Genomic DNA, 26,707 nt, shown 5'->3' with positions numbered 1-26,707 from the left:
ACTATAGAATTCTGAAGTGTAGATTATCAAAACAATATTCTTGGGCTGCCCAAATTCAATCTCATATAACTCTTTCACTTCACATTAATCTTATCTCAGCAGTGCAATACTGCTTTCAATCCCCAAAGTACAAAAATAGGTATTGATCTTCTCTATTATCTAATAAACCATCAAGATCAAATGAGAACAGACTGTAATGTATGCTGCAGATCAGCTTTTTATTATTATTATTCATGCTAAAACAGCAGCTGTCTACAGTACAATCCTGGTACATACTGCATTATTTATTTCCCAAATTTCGTAGGAATACCACCATAACAAGAAATAATTGCTACATATTAATGTGGTTTTTAAAAGATGCTTTCTTTCATGGTTTGGTTTTCATTCCCTGCATAACTGTTCTCTCTTCAAGAATACACTTTTGCCTTCTATTATCCTTTTATTTTTTTTAAAATGTAATTTCTTTTAGAATTGTGAAGAAACAACTGTCTAACATTTGTTAGAAATTAAGCTGTCAAATGTAGCTCAAGAACAAAGCAGAACAGCTTTTCACCACAGGAACTCTTAATTCTAGCTTGGAACTATGAAAATATACTTGACTTTAGGCATACCTTGAAATCTGTGAGCTTGCAATTTAAGCTGCTAAGACAAGAATCATGTAAACAAAAATTGTGGTCTACACCTTAGTTCTGAGTGACATTTAAGGCCGCAGCTGCTTGTAGACTGAACAGCAGAATAGGATGATCAGTGTTGTTAAATATATAACCAATACATTAAATAACGATTTCACTGCATTATCCTATAAGTCACTATTTCTACTCATCCTTTGTTTTGGAAAATTCAAAAGCTACTTTTATTCCACATCAGACTTCGGTACCATTTCACTGCTTTCATCATTCAGCAGCCTGTTTTTATGACCACTGAGCTACTAAGTTGCCAAAGAGCATAACCGTGCACTGACCTGATGGCCAAGACTTCTTGCCAGTGTACAAATCTGAGCAACCCGACTCATATGCACAGTGCTTTCAGCATAGCTCTGCATGCACACTACTGCTGACTGTTTTGCAGTAAACTTCCACTTAAAACGCTTGCTTAAGGTGACTTGTTTATTACTCGGATACATGCTGAGGTATATAAACCTGCAATCCTTTCTAGTAAGACGTTTTCAGGAATACTGTAGGAAGCAATTCTTTGCACTTACAGTAGCTCAGCTTTCTAAGGCTCTCCATGTATTAAAACATATAAACCAGGGGGAAAGACGACAAATGATGGTTCTGACAAATCCATATTGATTAATGTGGGGATATATATGTTTAATTTTTTCAATCTCCGTTGAGGTTAAAACAATACGACTAGAGAGGTTTGTCTTCATCTCCCCATAAAACTGGGTTTGAGAGAGTTATTTGTCAATAGGTAGTGATAGATTTTACCTTACAGCTCTGCACAAGTTGCTGGTGGGCTGCAGTGTTCTTATTTGAAACAGCTGCATTCTGAGAAGCTGCAATAGTCTGAGTAGCAGCAGCTGCAGCTTGTTTAGCTGCAATCTTAGGAGAAAAAGAAATAGATAAAAACAATGATTATAGTAATTCAGAGGATGAAATACATACTCTAAGTAACTTTAAAGCTAACAACTTAGATAGATTAAGACACTATCCCTTGATTAATTTGATTTGCCTTAAAGGAACTAGGTCTCATGATGAAGATGAGCTGAACACTGTTATACAGATGTTTACCCAATTTGTTATTCGATTTGAAGGTCCCTTCCGACCCAAACCATTCAGCTTGTATGATCCATCTTGCCAAAAAAGCAAATGGTGAAAACAAGCTTCTGCCTTGGGTGAAAGGGTGGTTGTGAGCTCCTGCCATTTGTATCTTAGGTTGCAGTATTACCAAAAGATCTCACAGAAAACAGAAATGCTCTAATCAGTTAGCTGCTTAGAAAGAAAGCCAGAGAAAACAAGCAAAGTAGATGGAATACTGCTACATTAACATCTCTGACCAAAGACTGAAGGGAACCCATGCTTTCTTCTACTGAGATGGTTCTTCGGCAGAAGTGAAGACACTGAACTAATGCAGAGGTACAAATTGTTCTGGTATTAATGAGTCTAGATGCACTGAGAAGGTCTTCCTCAAATATTTAGGACTTCCATTATTTATTTTATTATTCTCCCTCTCACAAAATTAAAAATTCAACAATTTATCCAAGACATTCTGAAATGTTGTGCAATGCTCTTCGTTAACTGGCCCACTAAACACAACCAAGCATAAAGTTCATCCTCATCATTACACACTTCATCCCTTTAAGGCATTATGCATTATCAGAGCAGTATAAAATAAACATTTTTTCTATAAAGTTTTCCTGCATTCTGTTAGAAAACTGAGACATGATTAATTTCCTAAAATACACCTAATTTTTGTTCTATACAGACAGAGGAGCTTAAATGAACTTCTGGAATATGGTTATTGACTAAGGTCTTCCTGTTTGTCTAATCTAATTGTACCTGAAACATTTTCAGATTACCAAAAATAATATTTGGAAACCTGAGATTAGTGAGATTAGGTGTTTTTTTTGTTAGTTTGTTTTGTTTTTTAATGTTTCTACATTCTAGCTGAAAACAGGAAGATTGAACCCTGCCTGCACAACAAACTTCAGATAAATTTCACCTTCAGTGCACAGTGAACTTTTAGTTCAATGCCTTCTGAATCAAATGCTTACACCAGTTGACTACATTAGTGATAGAAGTTACTCAAATTTCCTGTAGCTGACAACTATGGTATCCTATGCTACCATTGTGAGTTTCAAGCCCTGTACTCTGGAACTGATCTTACAGCACTTAGAACTCCTCCTGAAGTATGTGTTCCTAATTGTTTCAGCTAGAGATTTATCAAAATATAGTGAACTGAAAATTAAACAGTATCTGGTTCCAACCTCTAATCTGTTGACGATTTTCTTCTTGATGGCATTCTGTGCAGCAGCATTTGTAGCAACACGCAATCCCTCTGCTGCTTCTCGCAGACGCTGTTGTTGATCCTCATTTTCAGGATTGGCTGCAGCTCCCTGCACAAAATTTCAGAGCAAAAACCATCAGCCTCAGAAGCTGTTCCTGGAGAGAATGTAGATGAATATCAAACCTTTAGTTACAGACAGTCTGCTACATCAGCCTTTATTTTCTATATATTACCTTAGCCAAAGTTAGAAGAACATTTGACTGCTAGAAGAATATTAAACCATTAAAAGCATATGCAGAAAAACTTAATGCTAGTGCAAGATAGTTTCTGTTCCTACTGATTGTAAAGTGCTTTCAGGAAAGATTTCATTTATTTGTATACAATTTTTTGATTTACATACTAGTTTAGCTGTTTGGAGAAGAAATTGTTTTGTTAAGTGTTTCTGTTGTGATCTGTGGAAATATACTTTGATTATATGGATGCTGGCTTTGGAAAAAAAACACATTTCAGAATTCCTAATTCAGTATGCATTTCAGTAACTGTAGTCCAAACCCTCAGATTTAACACAGTGTGTTTTTTCCCATTGAAGTCTCAGAAAGCTGAGAAAGCACTGGGAAGTCAAGAATATGCTTGTAGCCAGGGACATGGGTCTTTTAGAGGCCTAGGACAATTGCTGGCCATGATCTATAAAAGTCTTTTTGAATACAAGATCTAGGACTCAACTCAAAGAATCTAGGCCTAACTTAGTGGATTTAAATAATTTTCCAGCACAGAAAGGAAAGAGAAGTTCGGATATTTGCCTCTTGTGAGAACAAACATGAAGCAGGAAGGTGAGGAGGTGTACATGGTATACAACACACCAAACATTCCTCAACTCTAGGAAATTGTCCCCAGAAGAAACAGAGGCAGAGCAGACTAACCCATTACATTCAAAACACCTAGGGGACAAGAAAAACGGTCTACTGTCAGCCGAATCTAATCTAAAATATACCACATATTATCTCTACTTTGTGTCTAACTACACAATTTTAAGTGGACAGTTACTTCAATTACCCAGTACCTTTGCAGCTTCAACCATGCGGGCTGTAGAATCTGCTAGGAGCTTTGCAGCAGCTAGGAGCTTCTTTGAGTTGTCCATATCAATTTCTGCTTCAGCATCCGACCTCATAGCATTGACAAGATCTGAGGTAGCTTGAGCCAGTACCCTGGCCTGCCGTACCATTTCACCTATGATATACAATTATGTTTTTACTGTCCCCATCTTTACATTTCAGCTTTGATTTAAAAAGTCAACAAGATAAAAATAAAGTCACATTTGCTGTAGTACTCATTTTATTTGACAAGGATATATAAGTAGTTCATAGCACAGTAGCTTCACAAAGTCTCGGATGACAATAATAAATGGAAAATAAATGTCATCCAAGATTATCTTTTACTAAATCCTTCTGTACAGAAGCCAAATGATTTATAATTGACAGTTGAACACAGGACTTAATATACATGTACACACTAATTAAACCCCTTTGAGTAGCAGAGTATTAGCTTTTTTTTTTTTTTTTTTTGGCAGCTTTCATCTGGGAGATTTAGAAGGTTTTAGCAAACAATGTCCCTGTATGTCTTTCAAATATCTTGATCTTTCATTTCTCAGAGAAGCTGCTTTTAGGGCCAAAATACCCCAAGAATTCATATTACTTCCCCACACAATTTCCTCCAGAAGAGCACTGCACAGCTGAAATGACAGTTCCTTGAAAAAAAAAATATCTGAAAGAATCTGAATCTACAAGAAAAGATTACTTGGTTCATATTGGCTGTACTGTGAATAAAACTGTGACAGTGATATATTTAATTTCCTGTCCTTGTGTTCAGATAACACAAAAGAGGGAGGAGATGAACACCATATAGTCCCCAAGAGGTACCACAACCGCTTTTTTAAAGTTGTGTCATTTTGAAACGTTATATGAATTATCTTGTTATCAAATAGACACTGCCTCTTTATGCGGTTGATAATTCATCCCATTTTTAACCATTGAAATATCACTGCTCTATTTAATTTCCTGTGGGGTTTTGGTTTATTTTGTTTCTGAAAGTTCATATTGGGTCATTTCACAATATTAAGTATCTCAAGTCTGCCCAGTTCTAGAATTTGCACATTTTAGAAACATCACAAGCAGCAAAATAATTTTTAAAACCTACAACAAAATCTAAGCAAAAAGAAATCCATCACTGGCGAGTGTTCACTTAGGTACGTGTCCTCCTATTCAGAGATGAGGACTTACTGCACAATTTTGTGAAGTGAAGCAGTAGAAAAGAAGAAAGACTGAATACTACAGTGATCCTTTAGCATGGTATTCATTGTTTTCATACAATATTCATTCTATCTAGCACACAGCTATGTACATTTCACTGATTTAACATTACGGGTTGAATGACCCATTAGAGTGCTAGCAGAGGTTTTAAACTTTATTTATTTGAAATGTACAAATCTCCAAATCAGGAAAAGCTATTATCCATTAGAGAGACTTACCAGCATCCCCCATTGAACTGAAAATACTCTCCGTGACACACATGATGGTATCTGTGGCCTGATCATAGCGACCAATAGGTTCTCCCCTGCTTGCAAACTGGCGGACATGCTGCAAGAGGTCATTCAGGGCTTGGCTGACAATGCTGGCAGCCGCACCAACCTGCTTCAGTAACTCAGTATCATCTGTGGCAGCCTGGCAGGCCCTCACGCAATTCTCCACTGAACGGTCCACCAGTTTCCCTGCCTCAATCAGCTGTTCCTGGCACACTGGGGAGCTGATGGTGGGACTCACAACCTGCATGGGGAACACAGACAAAACATTCAGAAAATGGCTTATTTGCAAATTTTCCAATTACTAGTAATCAAAACATCTGCTGTATTAGAGTTCTTAATCCTTAACATATCTGTTTTCCCTAGACAGAAAGCCCTGTAGTAAGTATTTAGATAGGTAGCTTCACAGATTTAAGTTAGGAATCTGGGCTGTGGATGTCATTAATCTTCACTTAGATACAAGAACACAAGCCACCACCTTCATGCTTCTTTCATGCTTCTTCAGCAGCTGCTGACCTGATCAATCACTTAACAGTGGTTCTGGAAGACAGGCATTCACCAAACTCCTCAACAAAAAAACCACTAAGTACACTTAACACACTTGTGCACTCTAGAGTTCTAAGTAAAATTAAATCTTAATTGGAATTGGTATTTTGTATAGCCTTCTCATACCAGCCTTCTGTTTGTTTGTTTAAATAAATTACTTGTCAAAAGCCATACAACACTATTTCTGAAGCTACAAGTAATAAACTCAGTAATCTACGGATTAGAAACAACCCTTCCCCATTTTGTCCAGGCCTATCCAGACAGTTTTTAGCAATGGGAAAACTGTGCATATCTTATAAGGAAAAAAAGGATGCCACTGGTCATCTAATTCTGTACTGAAGAAATTCACAGGCAGTAAGAACATCAAGTCGAGATAATGAAAATTCATACATATTCATTACAAAAAGCCCTTACAGCCAAAGATATAAGGTGAAAATACTCAAAATGTAATAGCTAAAATTGGCTATTAGTTTTATTCTAAGCCTCTTGGATGTTTCCGAATAGTTGAATACACATTTTCCAATCACAAGTAACCTTATGAAAACCGAATCTGCAGACTTTGAAAGCAGTTTCCGAAGTCAGTAGTGTGAATTGCTTTCATTAAAAATCAAAAAAAGGCTACAGACAACGCAATGTTGCAAGTGTAGACTTGAGAATTTGGGATCTGATCAACTCTTTTGTACTTTTCTTATACTGAGAAACAATACCTGGCCAAAAGCAATGGACCCTATTAAAACAATTGGGCTACTGTGAAACAACGCAAATATATTTAGTATCAATGATTACTAACTTAATATTCATGCTGAAGTTAAAATCAACTTTTAATTATTTGAATTTTAGATTAGGTGAATTCAGTGTCATTCTAGTCTTCATCAGAAAACTTGCACAGTTCCCCAGACATGCTGTATTTCTAGGGCTTTTTTTTCTTAAAGTTACTATTTTGATCATTATCATCAGATGATCTATATTTTCTACAGAATCTCCCCTGGGGATTACAGCAGTACCTCACATCCTCTGGGCCGATATTCGATTGCCACTCCTATGGGTGACAATTTATTAGTCATCAAGTTTGATATTGCACAAGTCTCCAACTATGATATTATGACAGTATATTGCCTGAGCTACTGGAAACACACAGAAGCAATCTCATGAACACTGCTAGTCTCACCTTGGCACAAGCCACGAGCTGGGAAGTAGAGAGTGCACATTGTGTAGCAGCAGCAATGACCCTGTTCTGCAGGACTGTATCCTCAGCAACCTGTGCTACGTTCTTGGCCTTCAGCACTAACATGGCAGCAGCATTTGCAACAGCTTTGGCCAGACTCATTAGAACATCCTGATAAAATAAACAGAAAAAAAAAATCAGTATTATAAGCAAATAGTATATACTTTGTTTATACAAGATCAAGTGTTCTCAAGGTAATTTTATATATATATATATATATATATATATATATTTATAGGCTCTGAGTGAAAAAGATGCATTTATAACAGAGCATTTAAGGACAACAGTTTTAAACTGCTAATAGGTTATTATATGATTAAGCCAAATAGGGGTTATCCTTTCACATCTGGTAATACTTATCACCTAATCACCAAGAAGTTAGATTTGTAATATAAAAATTTTCTCCTCATCAGTTTGCCAGAAAGTTTTGTACACATGCATACATATACACACAGTAAACACATACATTTAATGAAAAGAAATACTCATTGTTTATTAATCTTCATAAATACATACATTCAATAGGTTTAATAGTTTGGAAAAACCAGGGAAACATGAGGAAGGGCAAGAATTGAAGTTGCCTGCATGCAAGTGCAAATTTTAATCCCATAAAATCCCTGTGTCTTACAGAGCAAGCAAGGATCTGACTAGTATGTATATACTATGAGCCATGCATTCTCAACACAGGGGAGTATAGCACTAACAGCTTTCCATGGAGCAAGAAACCATCTGTATGACATATAAAATGAAGGAGTTCCTACAAAATCAGCATTCTATGATCATATAATTAAAATAATTTCACAATGGATTAACCTCAATTACCATTGAGCAAACATTTCCAAATTGCACTTGGCAAAGCCTGGTTTGATGCAATGGCCTCCTCATTATTAAGCTACACAGCTCTGGCAAAGACAAGCAACCCCCTTATTACCTGGAACCTTTCATCTGTTTCATTCTCGCCAATCTGTCTCAGTAGCTCCCCGCTTGCTTGCCCAATGCTTCCAGCTGCAGTCAAAACTGTCTGTCGAGGCTGGAAAAATAATTGTGGAAAATAAAGACAACACACTTTATTTAAACATCGGATTTCTTCAAGGAGCCTCTACATTAGCATGCAGTCAATACGAACAAAAACTTAAACCAAAATGACTTCGGATTATTTTGCAAGTTTCATCTGCAGTGCTCCCTGAGAATGTGTGAAGAACTTTGAAGAATCTGAATAGACATTATTGCAATAACTCCAAGGAAAATTAATGATGGGCAGCCAATAGGCCAACTGATATGAAATAGCAGCAGATTTCAGTTGTCTTCAAAAGAAGTATCTCTTTTATGCTGAGTCTTTTTTGCCTGTGGCAGTGATTTGTGAGTGAACTTCCTTGTCCTTCTCTCAACCCATGAACTTTTTTCCTCCATCATATTTTCTGAAAATGTCTTTTTGAGAAGAGGGAGTAAGACAGCAGCATGGTGGTGCTTAGCTACCCATCACTGTTAAATGACCACACTCACCTCCCCTGAAGTAGGTTGCACAGCCTTCAGCAAGTCTGAGACAGCACTGGCTAATGTTCGAGCAGCTTTCAGGAGGTCCTCTCCACTTCCGACTTCATCATCCATGAGAGCAGCAAGCAGTTTTACACCTTTAGACATCTCAGTGAGGTTGGAGGAGATGGTTGTAATTGCACATCCTACAGCAGTATAGTCCGTGTCAACTGGGTCACCTGTAGAATAAATGGTTTTTCATGAGCAGAATGCTTCAGTGGTTAAAAGGGAAAATGAGGCAGCCACCACAGACTACACTCTGGTGAGAGAACAGATACATCTAAGGATGGCCAATAAACGTCTACTAAGTAATTTCAGTGTCATTTAAAAATTAAGGTCAGCTATCACTTTTCCAGTCTCTACATTTCTCTTCTAATATAAATTTCTCTTCATCCAATGCAATTTGCTGACAAGTCCACAGTTTGAGCTATTTTCCCAGTTTCAACCTTGAAAGAACCCAAGCTCACACACTATTAACCCCTTTAGGTCACTCACAGCTCCTTCAATTTGTAATTTGCCAAAGCAAAACCACTGTCAATAAACATCTATAACCTCTAACAACTGTCTTACAATTAATGCTTTTCATAGTAACCTTGCAGAGACTGCTTAGTTGAATAAGCAAGCTATACTTTTCATCAACAGGAGTAACTTCAATGTTAGAGATGATAATTTGAATATAAGAAAATTGTGTTGAGAGGGACATAAAGCTTGTTTTGCATGTCAATGCACTTAACTATTGGACTATTTTGAAGAAAATTTCTCCCCAGCCCCCTCTTAGTCTGTCCCTATGATACTTGAATTAGACTGATAATTAGGAGACTGCAAGCAAGTCCTTCCTTTTGAAATTTACCTGCCGTAAGGTTAACAACAGATGCAGTTCCTGCAGTGATAGCATCAACCTGAGAGTGTATTTCATGTTTTGATTCATCAACCTTGTTCTGAACCCATACTCTTGATGCCTAAAGAGCAACAACAAAAACAAGAATGAAGGACTGCAGCAAAGTTCTGTAAGATGAAATCCTGTATTAATCTCTCATTCCTTCATCAATCTTTTAAAATGAAACAGAGGACAACTACTAAGCCTTTAGAGAGAAAAAAAACTCAATCAAACATTCTCTTTTGCTGAATCTCTTGCTACAGAATAGCTGTTAGTCCAACAGCTGCTGTTTTAAGGTGAATACCATAACCAGTGCATCATCAAGGATGATGATTCTTGACTGGTAGTCCCACATGAACAGTAGTTTATTGATCTGTCCTCCTACCTCAGCCTGGATCAGATGTGACAGAATCATGTTTTGTTATTTTTTCATTTGTTCATATTTTTCAGGTGTCTGGGATACAGTCACTCTCATCACAAATATTGCTTATAGTTTGTTTTTACTTTTACATATGCACATGAAACAAATAGAATTATGGACACAGTTATGCAAGGAAGTTTGCTATAACTAATCTCAGAAGATTGATGAAAGTGAGATGGAGCAGTGTACATGAATTCCTTATAGCAAGCACAAGCATGTTTTTTTTTTTTTTTTAAATCTAATTTAGGAAGCTTTACAGATACCACTTCACCTCCACAGACAATAATTAAACTGATCTGCAAACACCCCAAAATATTAAGATTCATTTCTACGGGGACAAGAAAAACTCACCATGTCCTGCCCTAGAGGTGGAAGGTTATCAACTTCACTGAGGTCGGCTTGTGCTTGTTGAACAGCATGCATGCTCGTGTTAATAGTTCCCATCAAGGCCTGCTGAGCTGAGGTCTGAAAGTCAGAACAAGGAAATGACTGTGTGTTGTGTTCCAGATGGCAACTCAAGCAGGTGTTGTTACTTAGGCATTAAAAGATTGTGAGTGACAACAATTACACCAGGCCATTTCAGACAAATAGCACTTCCCTCGTGCAGTCAAGAAAGCAGCTTAAGCTCACTGAAACTCCTCTCTCATAGTCTCGATTCTGCCCATGCCACTTTACACTCCTCTATACTTGCACACATGCGTAAGATGCTGAACATTCACAGATCAAACAATGCCCAACAGACACTCACAAATCACTGAGCTGTCTTACTGACTTGCATCCTGCATACTGAACTGTACAGGACTGACTTCCTGGAACAGCCTACAGATGTTACAAAGAACAACTCTGAAACTATATTACCATTAATATGCATAAGCTAATGAAAAATTGAAGAGTTTTAAGTGAGACAGGATAGCTATCTCTATGGAGCATCCGTGGCAAGGTCTTGACAGGGAAGGCTGGAGGGGTGGCCTCTGAGTTCAAGGCCAGGGGCTGCCCTGTGCTGGGTGCAGCTGGTTCCAGCTGACTCCACAATGGACCTACCACAGGACACAGCTGAGCCCAGCAAACAAGCGAGAAGTGCCTCTGGGAATGCACAGTGCAGAAAAGGCACGTGGACTCCTCACCACATGGCAGTGAACACTGGGAGGGAAAGGTGCAACAACCCTGCAAACACCGGTGCCAGAAGAAGGATGGGAAGGTGCTGGAGCAGAGGTTCCTCTGCAGCCTGCGGGAGAGACCGTGCCAGAGCAGATATCCGACACTGCAGCAAGTGGACATTCCCGGAAGGGAACTACAGCCTGTGGAGGTCCCACAATGGAGCAGGGTCTCCTGCCAGGAACTGCAGGGCCATGGAGGTCCCATGCTGGAGCACCTAGCTTTAGCTGGTCCCACCTTTAGCTGCAGCTAAAGGTCTGTAGCCCATGACGGAAAACCCATGCTGTATCAGGGGGAAGATGTGAGAAAGCAGCAGCAGCAGAGAGGAATTGCTATGGAATGACCACTTGCGGGTGAGAGGAGGAGGTAGAGTAGTCAGGAATGAAGAAATAAAGTTGAGTTTGTGGGAAAAAAAAGGAGGTATCAGTGTGGTAAAGATGTTTTAGTTTTTGGTCTTCGTTTCTTAACATCCAACTCTATTTTAACCAGTAGTAAATTACTTTTCACCAAGTCAAGTCCATTTTGCCCATGATGGTAAATTGTGATCTCTATGCTTTTATCTCAACCCATGTTGAAGTAAAAAGCTTTTTCTTATTTTCTCCTCCTGTCTGGTTGAGGAGGGGTAATCAAAGAATCTGACAGCCACTAAAGTCAATCCACTAGACATACCATGCTTCTAATGATATTTCATGAGCTTAAGCACTGAGTACATTCTCTATAGCCCATTTAGGCCTTTTGGGAGTGTTAAATTTAAATGAGAAAACTCAGCACCAGCTTTAAACCATCTAGAAACATCTAAATTGTAGACTAGTGACAAGCTAAAGATGAGTTTTTCCCTAAAATTGCTTACTTTTGCCAATCTTCAACGTGCTTTTTTCCTAACCCTTGAATACTGGTTTAACTACTTAAAAGCAAAGAAAAGGGTTGAAGAGCTGTTGTTAGGACAAATGAGCAAGTCATTGAAAATGTGGTAACTTAAGTATTTCAGCTCAAAACGTGTTCAGTAAGACAGCCAGGACACCACACTCTACACTTAGCAACATGGAAAACATCCTGTTTCTGACAACTTGCAGCACCAACAAGTTTCAAATGCTACTACAAAACAAGGAGGTTCCTCACAAGCGGGGGCATATGTCCTCTGTGCATCTGACCAATGGTGACCTGTTGCTGGGGAGAAGGCATGATGCCGATGTTGAAAGTCTCTGGGCCACTGGACCCCGACCGCATAACAGCTGGTAGTGCCACAGAGCCATGCTCTACCTTCCCTGTTCGGTTGAACTGCTGCTGCAAGATGGTGGACCTAAAAAAAAATATATATTTTTATATGTATATATAATTAAAATAGAAAAATGCAATACAAAATTAGTTATCTCCTGCAAGTCCTGCCAGATGTTCTTCCTTTAGGATTTTAAACTGCATTTCATAATATTTGGAGAAGCTAGAGAAGTTTTAACAGTCTTTTTTACCAAGCATTTTCTAACATTTTAGGGAAAAACATACGTGCCACTTTTGACAGATCAAATATTAATAGCACTAATAAGCAGGCAGCAAGGAAAGAAGATACAGTTTTGGTATATGTGGTACAATAAATTTACTCCTCTAACATGCCTTACAGACAGAACAGGGTTTATGGCATAACAGACTGCTGTTTCAACTGTGATATAGGCTGGTGAATAGAAAATAGAAGCACCAACCCTCTGAAGACATTTTTTGCAAGCAAGCCCAATGTTTGGGATAAAAACTAACATTTTTTCCCTCCTCTTTATATGCATATACACGCAAAATGCTTGCTAATAACCTGGAAGCCTGTAATATTATAGACTAGGAGGTAGGATGCTTTCAAGAATAATCAAGTTATTGTCATCCATGGTCACAATCTCCTTTGCCAGATGTAACACTCATATTTAAATAGGATTCTAGCTTTAACAGCTAGAGGTATTGACAGGACTTTTAGCTTTAGCAGCAGCAATCTGCTGGAGGAAAAAGTAGTTTTAATTATGGAAAATCTTGTAATCATTTATTAAAATCTTTGGGCTTTGCTGTACAGCACTTAACTAAGAGTATATTCTGGAAATAACTTGGAAAGGGCAATGTTGAAAGCAAACATCTGAACATATGTGTTTCATCAACAGTTGAAATTTCACATAAGGCCAATGAAATATCTCACCAGTTGATATCCACTGAACCACATGTTGAACAATAAATCAGACTTTTACGTATATAATGCAGATGCTGTCATCCTTAAAGTACAAACACGAGACTTGAGGGGCTCATTACAGCTTAAAATGTCAAACCTGCTTCTATTTCTTCACAGCAAGGAAACACTGAATATTTGTTTCCAAGAGTATATCCATCTCTGCAGTTGTACTTTTTGCTATAGTCAGTTACTTTCCCACCAGAACCATCGCCTGACCTACTAGAGCCAAAACCTTACCTTGAACCACACCACACATCTGACTGGTTTGGCTAAAGTGATTTGGTGTAATAAGCCAGCTCTGTTAATGACACAGTGTACAATTAAACTGCCAGGAGTCAAATTCTGCAGGAAACCATGGACCTAGAAAGACAAGTAACTAAGATCTTGCAAATCCTAGCTGTTTGTATGAAGATCAAAAAACTAATATGATATTTTCAGCTTTTTTTTTTTTCAATCTTATTGACTTACAGCCTGAACTCCATTGTTAAAGAGTCAAGTTACTACAAATTGCTACTACTGCTGGTTGCCCTTACCAGCGTTCTTAAGACAGAAAAGCCTGCTCTGCAATCCTAGGATGAAGCTGGAAGTCCACAGAACTGTCTCTTGAGATAGTGCTTCCTTCTGTTAAACTACCCTGTGGAAAATCATTTTTAAAAGCTAATAACTATACTTTTTATAATTATTACTATATATACAATAATAACTATACTACGAGGGATGAAAAAACTACCATAGCTAAAAGATTACTGTTAAATCAAAAGCATTTCCACTCACTTCTTTGGTGAAACAGATTCTTCCAACATCGTTGATTCCTCATCGCCTTCAAGACCAAATCTATCTTTACTTTGTTTCTAGAGAAAAAACAAACAAACAAACAAAGTTCTATATATTGCTTTTTGCTTTCCAGCATTTTCTTGCCATTTATCAGAAATCTAGTAAAAAAAAAAAAAGACTTGTCCAGTACTCAACACCATGGATACTTTTTTTTTTTATTATTTTTTTTGGGAGGGATGGGGTTGGTAGAGTGTAACAATATAATCTCAGCTGTGGAAGAGGAGTTGTTGCTCTTCAGCGTCTAACAGACCAAGTTCTATGCCTTGGAAAATTCAGTGCATAAGGGAAAAAAGCCTATCACAACTGGCAATGAAAGCAAACTTGAGACTTTTTTGAACAAACGGGTATGAATAAAGTGCTGAGATTACTATCTTTACCTCTCTGAAAAAAACATTCTGGAGACAGTGATATGCAACAACAGCAAACTACAGCACAGACAGGCACATGTCAACCACTAAAACCCCTGCTCTTCTGACTCAGGAACAGCAGACTAACTCAGTCAATTCGAACACAGCTACAAGCCATCTTTAGCATCCTAAAACATCACTATAAGGTGCTACCTACCTTTAGGAAACACATATCCATATGAAAGAGAGTATGTTTAACATGGTACCAAGCCCTTTTACCATATATTTAATATATCTGGACAGTCTGGGCATCTGCCTTTGAGACTTTTTTTTTTTTTATAATGACATAAAAGAGGCAAATGTACACAAGGCAACTACAATATGAGAAATAACAGGAAACAACAAGCAGTTATAAAAACAGAGCCTTGTAAAAGCAGTCCATTGCCTCCAGTAACCAAGTGCAGTTTGCTTTCCACCTTGTTACACGACTTCATTCAGCAGACAACAAGAGGGAAACACCCACTATGATCTTAGGTACATTTAACAGGAACTCTTCATGCATGTCCATACATACATGTACCCCGGCTTTCTCCCCAGAAGTTCTTACTGTAATAATTTGACTTTAAGCATGAAATGAAACCGCTTATTTCTAGTTAAGATTGTGTCTTACTTCCAGATTAGTGTGAAGTAAAAAATAAATAAATAACAAGTAAAAGCTACTCAGGTTGAGGATTCCCTGTCAACTGTTTAACAATGTCCTGGTTTCAGTTAGGACAGAGTTGGTTGTCTTCCTAGTAGCTGGTAGAATGCTATGTTTTGGCTTGGGATGAGAGGAGTGCTGATAACACCCCGATGTTTTAATTGTTGCAGAGCAGTGCTTATACCAAGCCAAGGATGTCTCATCTTCTTGCTCTGTCCTGCCAACAGGCAGGCTGGGGGTGCAGCAAGAGCTGGGAGGGGACAGACCCAGGACAGGTGACCCAAACTGGCCAAAAGGGTGTTCCATATCATCTGACGTCATGCTAAACAATATATAGGGGTGGCTAGCCAGGGGGAGAAGGGCCAGACTGCTCGGGGTGAGGCTGGGCATTGATCAGCGGGTGGTGAGCAATTGCATTGTGCATCACTTGCTTTGTACACATTATTATTAGTAGTACTATTATCATCATTATTGTTGTTATTATTATCATTTTCCTGTCTTAATAAACTGTCTTTATCTCAACTCACAGGCTTCATTTTCCCGTTTCTCTCCCCCATCCCAGAGAGGGAGGGGGAAGGGTGAGTGAACAGCTGTGTGGTGTTCAGCTGCCAGCTGGGTTAAACCACAACAAACAACTTATTACTAAAGCTGCAGGACTGCAGGACAAGAGGTTTTTTTTTGTTTGTTTTGTTCTTTTTTTTTTTTATGCATGGGTGTGCGCTTTTTTAATTTAATACTGTAATAATACTTAAGCATGGAAAAAAATGTGTCCCTAATCCACACCAGAGCAAACGAGTTGAAATAGTCCAAAACACATTAAAAATTAACATTATGCAACTGAGAGGGATGACCCATACTTTGAGTCATGCATCAATGAGCAAAGTTGAGCTCAACAATTGGAAACTGTGTGCTTTTCACGTGTGTCATGAAGCATCATGGGTGTTTATTGCTTAACCTGTTCCTATTTCATTCATTTTACAATCTGCTGTTTAAAAGAAGAAATCAAAGGAACGGAAAGGGGTGGAAATATGCACATCTATTCTATCAGGGTGGAAAAGCTGCTTTTGTTTTGAATTAGAAAGCAAAACTAATTGTGAAGCTTGAGAGCTAGAATCAAGTTTTAAACCTTCTATAGAAGCTTGTCATTTATTTAACACATTAAGTCTGAGATCAACAGCCTCAGAGAATAAGGCAAGTATTTTGATGAATTCTGGCAACCCCCTTCAACCTCTGATTTCACAACAGTTGATGTTAACATCCCACACTGTTTGCATGAACAAAGGCCAAAAATTCTCCTGAGCTGCTTAGCTTTCTGTCATTTCTTTAATAGTAAAGATCTGTTAGAGCAAATTATTCAGATTCAAACAAACTGCATCAAGTAAAATCTTGTCAAGAAGCAAAAAGTGCTGTTTGAAACACTTGGCTTTTGTACACAACATGCTCAGAATAAAGTCTTTTAACTTCGTATTTGTTGGCAAAATAGGTCTTTTTGCTGTTGTATTTATTTACTTGTGAATATTTTTTTCTGTAGGTGCTTATCAGCCTCTACTCTCTTAACATTTTGTTAAAAAGTGTTTCTAATAGTCTGGTGCCTTCGCAAATACCAATTTCCTCCCTCTCTCTCTCTGCAGAAGTGAAATATAAATCTTTGCTTTACTGACCACAGTATTTATTAAGCAATATGTCAAAAATGACTTTTTTCTTTACTTTTGCCAAAATACCACCTCGGCTTTGATGCAGTATATGCAACAGACAGAAGACAACTACTACGTGGTCTTTAATGTAGTTTTAAAGGCTGCTACCATGTGATCATTTCCTCCCATCTAATTCACCATTTTGATCCATAGCTTAAAGTCCACAGTTGACAAGACAACTTTTGTCTGTTCTATGGATATACACTCATAGCCAGCTGTTCATCTTCCAGATGGAAAAGCAAAGCCTAAGCATTTTGTATTGAGCCTAACTACTGTAGTTAACAGCCTCGATATTTTTCGGAAACAATTGCTGAGGTTGAACTGAAAGAGCTTATGATACTTAAAGATGAAATTAAATAACATCAAAACACTAGATAATACTGACTTCATGAGAGGAAAAAACTGCAGCTTGCACACATTCAAGCTTTTGCACTGCTGTATAGTCATTTTACTGCATTTTTACTAGATGTCATCCCAATATTATACCTTCTTCAGGATGATATCAATGTAACCTGCGATTAACTGAGAGATCTGTTCTCCTTCAGTGGTCTGTACTGAGTAATAGCTTTCCTGATATTCACCAAAATCCTGAAAGAAAAAAAAAAGAAAAATTAACTCTTGGCAAATGAAAGATAAATAACCAGTGTCAAATGTGGGATTAATTCCCATTTTAAAGTTGTTTGTATAAGTGTATTTTTTATATCCAACAATAATTGAAACTACTCCAAGATTCAAAACCAGACTATATAGGGGAGTAAGGAAGGAGAGAGGAAGGATACTTTTTATGTCTGCTTCACAGAAGGATCACAAACTGAAATACCAGGGGACCAATAAATATTTAGTCTAACTTCATCAACCTTAGTCACCAAATAATGGAGAAAATTCTAAAGAATTGTATTCTAAAGCATAATCAACTATGTCAGTGGAAATTAAATGCATATTATTGAAGTGAATATCAGCTGCTAGTCACTGCCACTTACTCTAGCACATTTAACGACCTTTTTATATCCAGAATACTCTTTTTGCAGTGGATTCCTACGGAACAATTAACAAAACACGTCATATTCATGAGAGTTCTTTAAATCCGTAATTATCAAATGTTTTCATGACAACTTAACTTTGCTTATGTTCATATCCTACAAGTCACAACTTGCATTTTGAATGGAACCCAGTGATCGATTAAGCAGGTTTTAATGGTATTTTTCATAACAGCACTAGTTCTAAGTTACAGAAGGGATTTAAACACTGCTTTTGGGAAAATGGTCTGTCTAAAAACATCAGAATACAGACTGACCATAGACACCAAGATAAGCCAATTTAACAGTTTAGGACTTTGCAGCTCTACGTAATTCTAGAGATTTTCAGATAGAAGAGGTATTAAAAAAACATTGAGATTGCAAGTTCATCTTCCTTTCTCCACATCACATGGATTGCCCTTCCTTCTCAAGATGTACAGAAAGATTACCAGGGTAAAGCTTTTAGGTGAGGCAGCCCAGCGTTTCACAGTTGTCAGTGGCCATTCTTGTAACACTTCCTTGGTCTTCTCATCCACACGCATCACTGAGTCTTTGGTGACTCCCAGCAAGCGAGGAACCAGCTTGTTTTTGCCTTTCATTTTTTCCTGTAACAGGGTGTGAAAGATTGTTTTTCATTAAAGCACAGCATGCCAGAGGATAAAGGGGAAAAAAAGTCATGATGGAATATACTGAAAAAGGGCAAAAATAGCATGCAGATGAGGACAATTTAAGCCTCAAGACTCAGTTTTTCTGGTCATATCAAGTCATTTTCAAGTAATGCATTAACATGAAGTTATTGTCTTTACATGATTTTTACTATGCCGTTCATAAGACACTCCCTTTTCTCCCTCCCCCAGCAAATAGGAGCATTTTAGGGAAAGAATTGTTGGAAGTAACTTTAAAAAAGAAAAACACAAGATGACAGTCTTTCCAGAGACAAGCCTTTAAAGTAACACCATATTAGAGAAGCAGAACGGGAAATTGGCATCAGAAGGACTGAAAAGTTGCCATAAATTTTTGCACTCAGACTAACCACTTCTCAAAAAAAATATCTGGAGAGGGAAAGAAAGAAAAGAAAGGACTGTTGGGGTTCACTTGGGCTGTAAATGAAGCAAGATCAGCCATAATTTGTCCCATATTCTGGATTTGAAAATTTAGTTATTTTCAATCCACAAGAGCAGTCTAATCAAGGGGAAAGGAGAGGGTCAGTCTGCATGCTGTGAACTGCTCTGTCATAATTTGTTGGGCATTCCACCTCTTCATTTTTCTAAGGTTGTAGAGCACAAGCCCAAACTACTAATCTGCTACATAAACTATTCTAAATAGAAATGAATCCACACCTCCCACTTCCCTCAATTTATGTACACCATAACAAATCAGTTCCTAGTTATAGTTGGCCATTTGATTGGCTTCAAAACAGACCAATTTATCCTTTCAAAACAAGTTTCATTACAAATTACAAAATTACAAAATAATTGTTTCAGTTACTGCTTGCTTTAAGTTATGACCAAAAAAAGTAAGATTTTAATGAAAAATATGAAAATATAAAGATAGCTAGGTTACCTTTTACCATACATGCTGTCTAGATTGTGTTAACAAATCCCTCTGAATTAGTGGTTCTAAACATACATGCTTGTTAGTTTTAATATTTTAGTTACTGAAAATGGCACACCATAACATTAGTATAGTTTCCAAGATGAAACTTAATATATTAGCCTGACAATGTGAAGTTGAAGTGTTTATTCCTTATGGTGCTTTATCTAATTCCAATTGTTTGCATTTTAAGGATTTATGCCCACAGCACATTTAAAAAAAAAATCCAGAATATTTAGCTTTGTATTCCTAAATAACTGGATTAGAAGCTGCAAAATTCAGATGTAGTAATGACAACCAATAAGCTTTTTTGTAATTCTTTATTACACTAATTTAATGATTCATACTATTCCAAAATGCCTATGAGCTACATACATTCTGTACAGTTGACATGAGCCTGTAACACTGAAAATGAATGTAGCTCCAGATGAAGTTGAAAACATTTTTCTCAGTCAGGATGCTAGCTCAACAGCTCCTTTAGAGAGCTGAGACTGCTTTCTTCATTAAAGATGCTAATTAAACATTTTTCCTTAAAAGAAGGAAAAATAAAAGGTAATTATTTCAGAAGCTACTGTATGAATAGTATTAAGCTCTGCATGTTTTTTCTTTTTATTTTCACCTATCTGCTTCACTAGAATTTCTCAGTGACTAAGTACTTTAGGGAAAGGCAACCTATTGATAAACAAAATTCAGAACTGTAACTGTGGCAAACTAAGAATAAAAACCTCAGCCAAAATTTAGCCTTCTTTTAATTATGTGGTAACTAAATACTGAGGCACTAGTGCTTCAGTCCAGTTTTCACAGCAAAACATCAGTATCTTGGTATCAAATTGTTTCAACACCTTTAGATCACAGCCTTATTGTAAGGACTAAGAGAAATTAATCATGCAACTGATTAAGTTCTTGGTCAGATGCTGGCTTCAGCATGCAATTCATATTATCATTAAACTTTCAACAGAAGCAGCTTCAGAGCTTTTTTGTGAATATTTTTATGAAGAAAGTACTTCGATGGTAATCAAAATTTAAAAAGAGAAGTGTCAATTTAAAGAAGTCAAATCAAGACTAAACTGTCTTTCTGGAATTCAGCATGACTAGCATCAAAACTCAGATCACAATTCTCTCTTAGGTAGTCATTTCAACTATTTTTCCTCCAGATGTTGCTTTCAGAAAAAAAAGCTTAAAAACACCTCTGACCTTTGATTAGTGGAAAACCTATGATAATACATAACCAACCATACAATATGGTCACCAAGATCTGCATTACCTTAACAAGAAAAAAGGACACGCCATAGGTCCGCAGGGAGCGGGCTAACTTCACATATTTCACTTTGGCTTCTATTTCAGTCATCTCACCACAGTTTTTGTGCTCCTGTAATGAGAGTTCAGTATCACTTAGACAGAAGTAATACTCTTTCTGGTAACTAACAAAAATGGGGTGTTAGCTGTTCTCTTTTTAAGAATGTTCAGTTAATAATCATTCCAATTAACACATTTGAAACAATACTGTGTAGAAATGTTAGTGTGACAATATCCCGTAATTCCTTATCAAAACATATAAGCAACATGTGGAAATGGAACATTTTTCTTTGACCATCATCCATTTATTTGTCCCTCAGTCAAGCAGATTTAAACCATTTATGAAACAGTTTTAAATTATTGGTATTGCTGCTCTGTGACACCATTATGTTTCATACAGTCAATGTCTACTTACTTGGCTTAAATCATTTAAAACTCTCAGTGCCTACAATTTTTTCCAGCAGAATAGTTCTGCTTTGTACCCTAAACCTCCGACTCACTGAAGCCTCATGCTTTGTAATTGACCATTTGTCATCTTTTAAATGGATTTCCTGTAGTTTGTTTATTTATTTATTTAGCCAGTTGCACCTTTATCCACATTTTTGTCATAAGTTGACAAGAATTCTATAGGTGAGAAAGGAGCAGTTATTTTTTTCTAGTAGTTCATTCTGAAATGTGCATCTAGGTGTATTAAAACTCCATTTTTATTATTTAAACAATTTACTCATTAGTAATTTTTCATACCTTTAACTAATGAGAATTACAAATATTACCTATTCAAACTTCATTTCAGCATCTGCTCTCCTACTCTGCTGAAAACCCTGTCCTGAAGTCCTCCTGTTGAAATACTGTTTGTGGGTTTCTGTAGCACCCCCCATCTCTTCACCACTGTCCTATGAATTGCTGGTTACCACCTCCTTCATGCTAATTGATGGCAGCAGGGGGAGCACCAGTAACATGGGAAACACTTGCCTAATCCAGTTCACTCTTGTCAACACTTCACAGAGGAGCACTTGGAGAAGCAAGTGCAACTCCAAAAACCTTTTTGCATCCCAAGAACACAGACTGATTAGACCACTCAAATTCAGTACAGAACAGAGTCAGGATCGCTGAAGAGCAAGAAACCCAGTCATTGCAGATGGAATATTTGGAGAAAGTCATGTCAAAAACTCAAGAATTTTATAAAGAAAAGATACAAGTTTTTCAAAGCATCAGTTTGCATATTCTGCCTTGCTGTTGTGTTATCACCCATCATCTAGAGCCCTCAGTGATTAATTTCTCATCCATGCACTGAAGTATGTCAGGAACTGAAACTACTCAGATCATATTTGACGTAGGCAAATCATTTGCTATGAATCCCACAGAGAAATGAATGAATCTTTTTTTGCTTGAAGTGTAATATCACCGCCACCAACTAAAGGTATACACAGGGAAGTGTTACACATCCTCTTTCATAAGATGTATTACAAGCTCTGGATAGAATAGGATTTACTGAGTTCCTACATTAGGAATGTAACAGACATAGAAAAGGATGTGACTTCACATGATTTCAAAATCACAGGTCACTGGTATGTCTTTCCAGAAACTGTACTATTTCAGCTTTTTACCTCAGATTTTTTCAGTTTAGATTACATTGCCAAATACACATGTTAATCAGCACAGACATTTAGTGCATTTATACCACTTCAGCTCGGAGAACATTTCCAATAGGATCAGTACATTGGAGACTCAACTGCTTTACATCTTTTACAACTGCATGATTCTCAGGCACACCACTGAATTCAAGCATTCGCTAGCAGAACTACATATTATTTGAAGCTCATGCCTGAATAATGAATGCACGGCAGGCTATGTGTAAGAAGTTTTAATGATTTTCCTAAATGTGCTTCTATTTTAGCACAAACACACATCCTTACATTTCAATGCAACTGAGAAAATGATCTTAAGAATATTAAATATTTTCTTTGTCCCCTTCAACAAAGTACACTGAAGAGTAATCAGTGAATAAAAAAGGATCAGGACAATAAACCTGCTGAAGAAGGGGGGACAAGAGGGGGAACAAGAGAGGGAACTGGGGTGGAGATGGGGGAAAAAGGGGAGGAAAAGGGGGGAAAGGAAAAGAGAAAAGCTATCAGACTCTTCAAACCTGATTTTCTGGTAGTTATACAAGTCAAATATATAGAGATCATACACCTGTGAAAGAGAGATAATTTTTGTTATAACAGAAATGAAGCTGCAGTAAGTTTTTCAGCCTCACAATTACCTGAAATATTCTCTTTTCAGCCCCTCTTTGTTTGGTATATTCTTTAGGTAGGAATTCTTTTAGGCTAGAAAAAAAAAAAAAAAGAAGAATACCACAGGTTAGTGGTGTCTTCTTAAGGACAGACACTTTCCACACTTTATTGTTGGTATTATGTTCCACAACATTCCCAAAGTGGGCAAAAAATCTCTCTACAATCACTAAGTAGGGTAAGGTCAAGAGGATAATTGGCATAATAATAAAAACCACTTCAGCTATGTCCTGACATAACACCCTCTTCATGTTTAGAAAAGTCACAAGTAAACAAAGTTCGGACACTTTCTATTGTTCATCTATATAATTTCTATTATTATCTAGCTGCATTATAATATCTATTAGCAGTTCAAAAGAGTTCACATTTAATCCACATACACTTGCTATAATCTTGGAAACCAAAGCTTAGGCCACTTAGGTGTCTTAGTCCAGACACTACTATTACTGTCCTGAAGCACTTCGATTTACTGACCTGTGGGACACAGTTCTTCCTCTGCATGTTCCAAGACATGTTAAAACACGTATTTTATTGAAAACCTGCAAAGCCATTAAGTGGACACAATACCAGCCATTATCTCAAAACCAAGGTCACAAATAACTAGCCTTATTTTATTTATTTTTTTGCAGTACTCAAATACTAAGGTTTCAGAACATAAAGTAAACAAAACAAAAGTTCAGCCTCCCTGGTAAGTTCAGTCAGAAAGAATCCTTGAACACCTCACAAGACTGTCTAGCTGTATGTACCTCCTTTTCTTTGCAATTAAATTAGACTTTTATTTCAGCCAAACATCAACCCAACTTGAAGACTTGTTAGCATCGTGCATTAAAAAAATGCAGTCCTTTTCTGGATTTTATCTTCCTATCTGCAACACTGAAGTCTGATGAAATTATGCCATATATTCAGCAGTTCACCTTAAGTCTGAAGAAAATTCTGCCCTTCAAGAGAATTTTTGGGTTTCTAACCAAAGTTCAACATAAAAAACAGCACTTACACAGATAAAAAAAAATAAAATAATAAAAAAGAGGTTTCTTAGAATCCAGTAGGACTAGAGGATTTTATCCTCACTTTGGTCTATTGAGTATACAAGCCCACTATTAACACAGAAACAACTAACATCATGAAAAGCTGCAGATTTTGAGGACATCTAGCCAGATTTCCTAAAAAAGATTGGCAAAAAAATTGTCCCATCATTCCTCCCCTCCAGCTCCCTTTAAAGGAAGCCTGCCACTGCAGACAACAAACAGAAGAACTTCAAGACTGTGATGACTTTGTGCTCTCCTCGAAAACACTCTCTAGTAGTTAGAATTTTCATTGTTATTGCCATAAAGCTCTAGCAATTTCAATCCAAGTAAGAGCAACTGCGCTTGCTAATCTGCCTTCCACTGTTTCAGTAGTTGTGTCTCAACTGATTACATCTTAATTAAATCTCTTCTACAAAATGAACTCTATAGATAAGGTCTGAATACAGCTTATTATCCTAAAAAGCTAGTACATTTATTCTAAAAATAAAAAGCAAAACAAAAACTGAACAGTGCTTTTAACACAGAATTTAATACGTTCAAACCAGTTTGGATACATTCACTTCTAAGAAAAACAAAAATAACCGAGTTGAATGCACTCTCATTCTAGCAATGGATTTATACAGAGAAAGGATTATCATGCACTTTCAGTTCTCATCTTTTATTAGCTAAGTTGATTTTCTCAACTATTCTTATGCCGACCAGCTATCGAGAACATCAGATTTTTAAGCATGTCTACTTATCTTGTTAGCTAACTAAGAAGCGATAGCTGAATAAACATTATTTGGAACTTCTTGAAAAAAAGTTACGTCTGCCAAGTGCCAATTGGCACACTTGTACATGCAGCTGGCAGTTAGATATGAACTTTTTCCTTGTATGATCTTCCATTTTTCGATCAATAGAGAAGCAACCACCTCAACTGAAAGGTTGAAATACTAGCTGCAGACAAATTATTTTGATGCTGCCCAAAATATTTTATTTATGTTGCAACAAACCATGGCTTTACTTTCTTTAACAGTTTGTGTAACAAGTTCACAAAACCACATGAAATATATTATTCATTTAGCCTTTTTTAAAATCTTTAATTACACATTGTAACAATGTACAATGAACTCGATTAATAAACATCTAATAGCAAGCTGTGTATATATAACTTCATCTAATTAGAGTTACTCCTACAGTTCTTCAAAAACAATTATACCAAGTGCCAGCATATTGTTTTTCATTAGCATAAAGGTATATTGGACATTCTTGCAGAAGTTTTAGACAGTAAAATAGGCTATATTGTAGAAGTGAACTTAGTGGTCACCAAGCATGCTTAGAAATAAATGGCAGACGCTAGCAAGTTTTAGCTGCTCCTTTCTTACCTACATACAAGTCATAAGATTTCTTTAATAGATAATCTCTCATCAAATTTAAACACAGGGTGCCTCTGGACGCAAAGCAGAACTTCAACTGCATGAGGAAGGGCTATTTGCAATTAGATAGTTTTCACAATTTACTTTGGCATGAGCTCTAGGGAAATTCCAACAGTCAATATCAAAGGGTTAACAAGACACAGGCAGTAATCATCACCCGTGCCAAGAATGACTTATCAAAGGCAAAAAAAGGATAAAAAGTAGCTCTGCACACTGCATACTGCAGACATAGCAAAGTAAGCCAAGTTGCTTTAAAATAATACTGAAATATGCTAGTACTATTCTGCTACATGCTGTTTTCTATATGAGCAGAGACTTCCATTAAGGGAACCTGTAGGCATGTTCAGGGCCCAGCAGCGAATGAATAAACACTTCAACAACAAGAAGTGTTCCCTGAAATGACAGGAGATGCACTCTTCAGTCAGCATTCATCTATACTATTTTTATATATTGCTCATAACAAAATAGGAGAGCTTGGCTTGATTACACTCAACACAGAAGCATGAGATTTCACAAAAAGACTGTCATGAAGGCTTAGTACAGCCAAACATATGTAAAGCTAAATCATAAGCATCTATACTTTAAAACAAAAGTAAAACAAAAGACAGTGACCTTATGGTTCTCAAGTAAGTTTCTCCACAGAGAACAAAAAGGCAACAAGAATTACTTGTAAATCAAAAATGCTTAATTTCATGAAACTAGTTATACACCTGGACAGCAAAAGACTAGACTTGGTGGCCTGCAAGGCTCAATCCTCATACAGTCAAAACCCATTAAAATTAAAATTATACATGAAGTAGAAAAAACACACTGCAGGAAAAAAAAAAAAAAAAAAAAAAAAAAGGAAAGCCAAGGTTTTAAAATTTGAAATTCCAGTTCTAGATTATTCCCACTGGAGTAATGTTCTCTTTTCTAACATGCAGTTTGGTTATTTATACTTTTCACTCACATTAGCATATAAAGATTCTGCACTTTGTGTTAACATTTTATTCTGTTATGGACTTCCAACTAGCCAGCA

The 26,707-nt window shown here is 37.0% G+C and overlaps 1 protein-coding gene across 3 annotated transcripts in view; it reads right to left on the bottom strand.

Annotated features, from left to right (window-relative positions):
* Positions 1 to 26,707, bottom strand: part of TLN2 (talin 2) — a 174,831-nt gene that overhangs the window by 69,432 nt on the left and 78,692 nt on the right. For all 3 annotated transcript variants that reach the window (XM_084293342.1, XM_084293344.1, XM_084293343.1), the window contains exons 10-24: positions 23,222 to 23,285; positions 20,927 to 21,031; positions 18,519 to 18,674; positions 17,540 to 17,641; positions 14,253 to 14,329; positions 12,401 to 12,581; positions 10,478 to 10,591; positions 9,679 to 9,787; positions 8,799 to 9,007; positions 8,227 to 8,325; positions 7,239 to 7,406; positions 5,474 to 5,768; positions 4,010 to 4,176; positions 2,930 to 3,058; positions 1,431 to 1,544 (exon numbers count right to left, since the gene is read on the bottom strand). In XM_084293342.1, coding sequence (XP_084149468.1) covers positions 1,431 to 1,544; positions 2,930 to 3,058; positions 4,010 to 4,176; positions 5,474 to 5,768; positions 7,239 to 7,406; positions 8,227 to 8,325; positions 8,799 to 9,007; positions 9,679 to 9,787; positions 10,478 to 10,591; positions 12,401 to 12,581; positions 14,253 to 14,329; positions 17,540 to 17,641; positions 18,519 to 18,674; positions 20,927 to 21,031; positions 23,222 to 23,285 — 2,089 coding nt within the window. The remainder of the gene's footprint in view (positions 1 to 1,430; positions 1,545 to 2,929; positions 3,059 to 4,009; positions 4,177 to 5,473; positions 5,769 to 7,238; positions 7,407 to 8,226; positions 8,326 to 8,798; positions 9,008 to 9,678; positions 9,788 to 10,477; positions 10,592 to 12,400; positions 12,582 to 14,252; positions 14,330 to 17,539; positions 17,642 to 18,518; positions 18,675 to 20,926; positions 21,032 to 23,221; positions 23,286 to 26,707) is intronic.

This window comes from Netta rufina, assembly GCF_964035555.1.
Source record: "Netta rufina genome assembly, chromosome: 11".
NCBI classification, from domain to species: Eukaryota; Metazoa; Chordata; class Aves; order Anseriformes; family Anatidae; genus Netta; species Netta rufina.
Note: the sequence above shows the minus strand (reverse complement) of the source record. Positions and strands in the feature narration are given on the sequence as shown.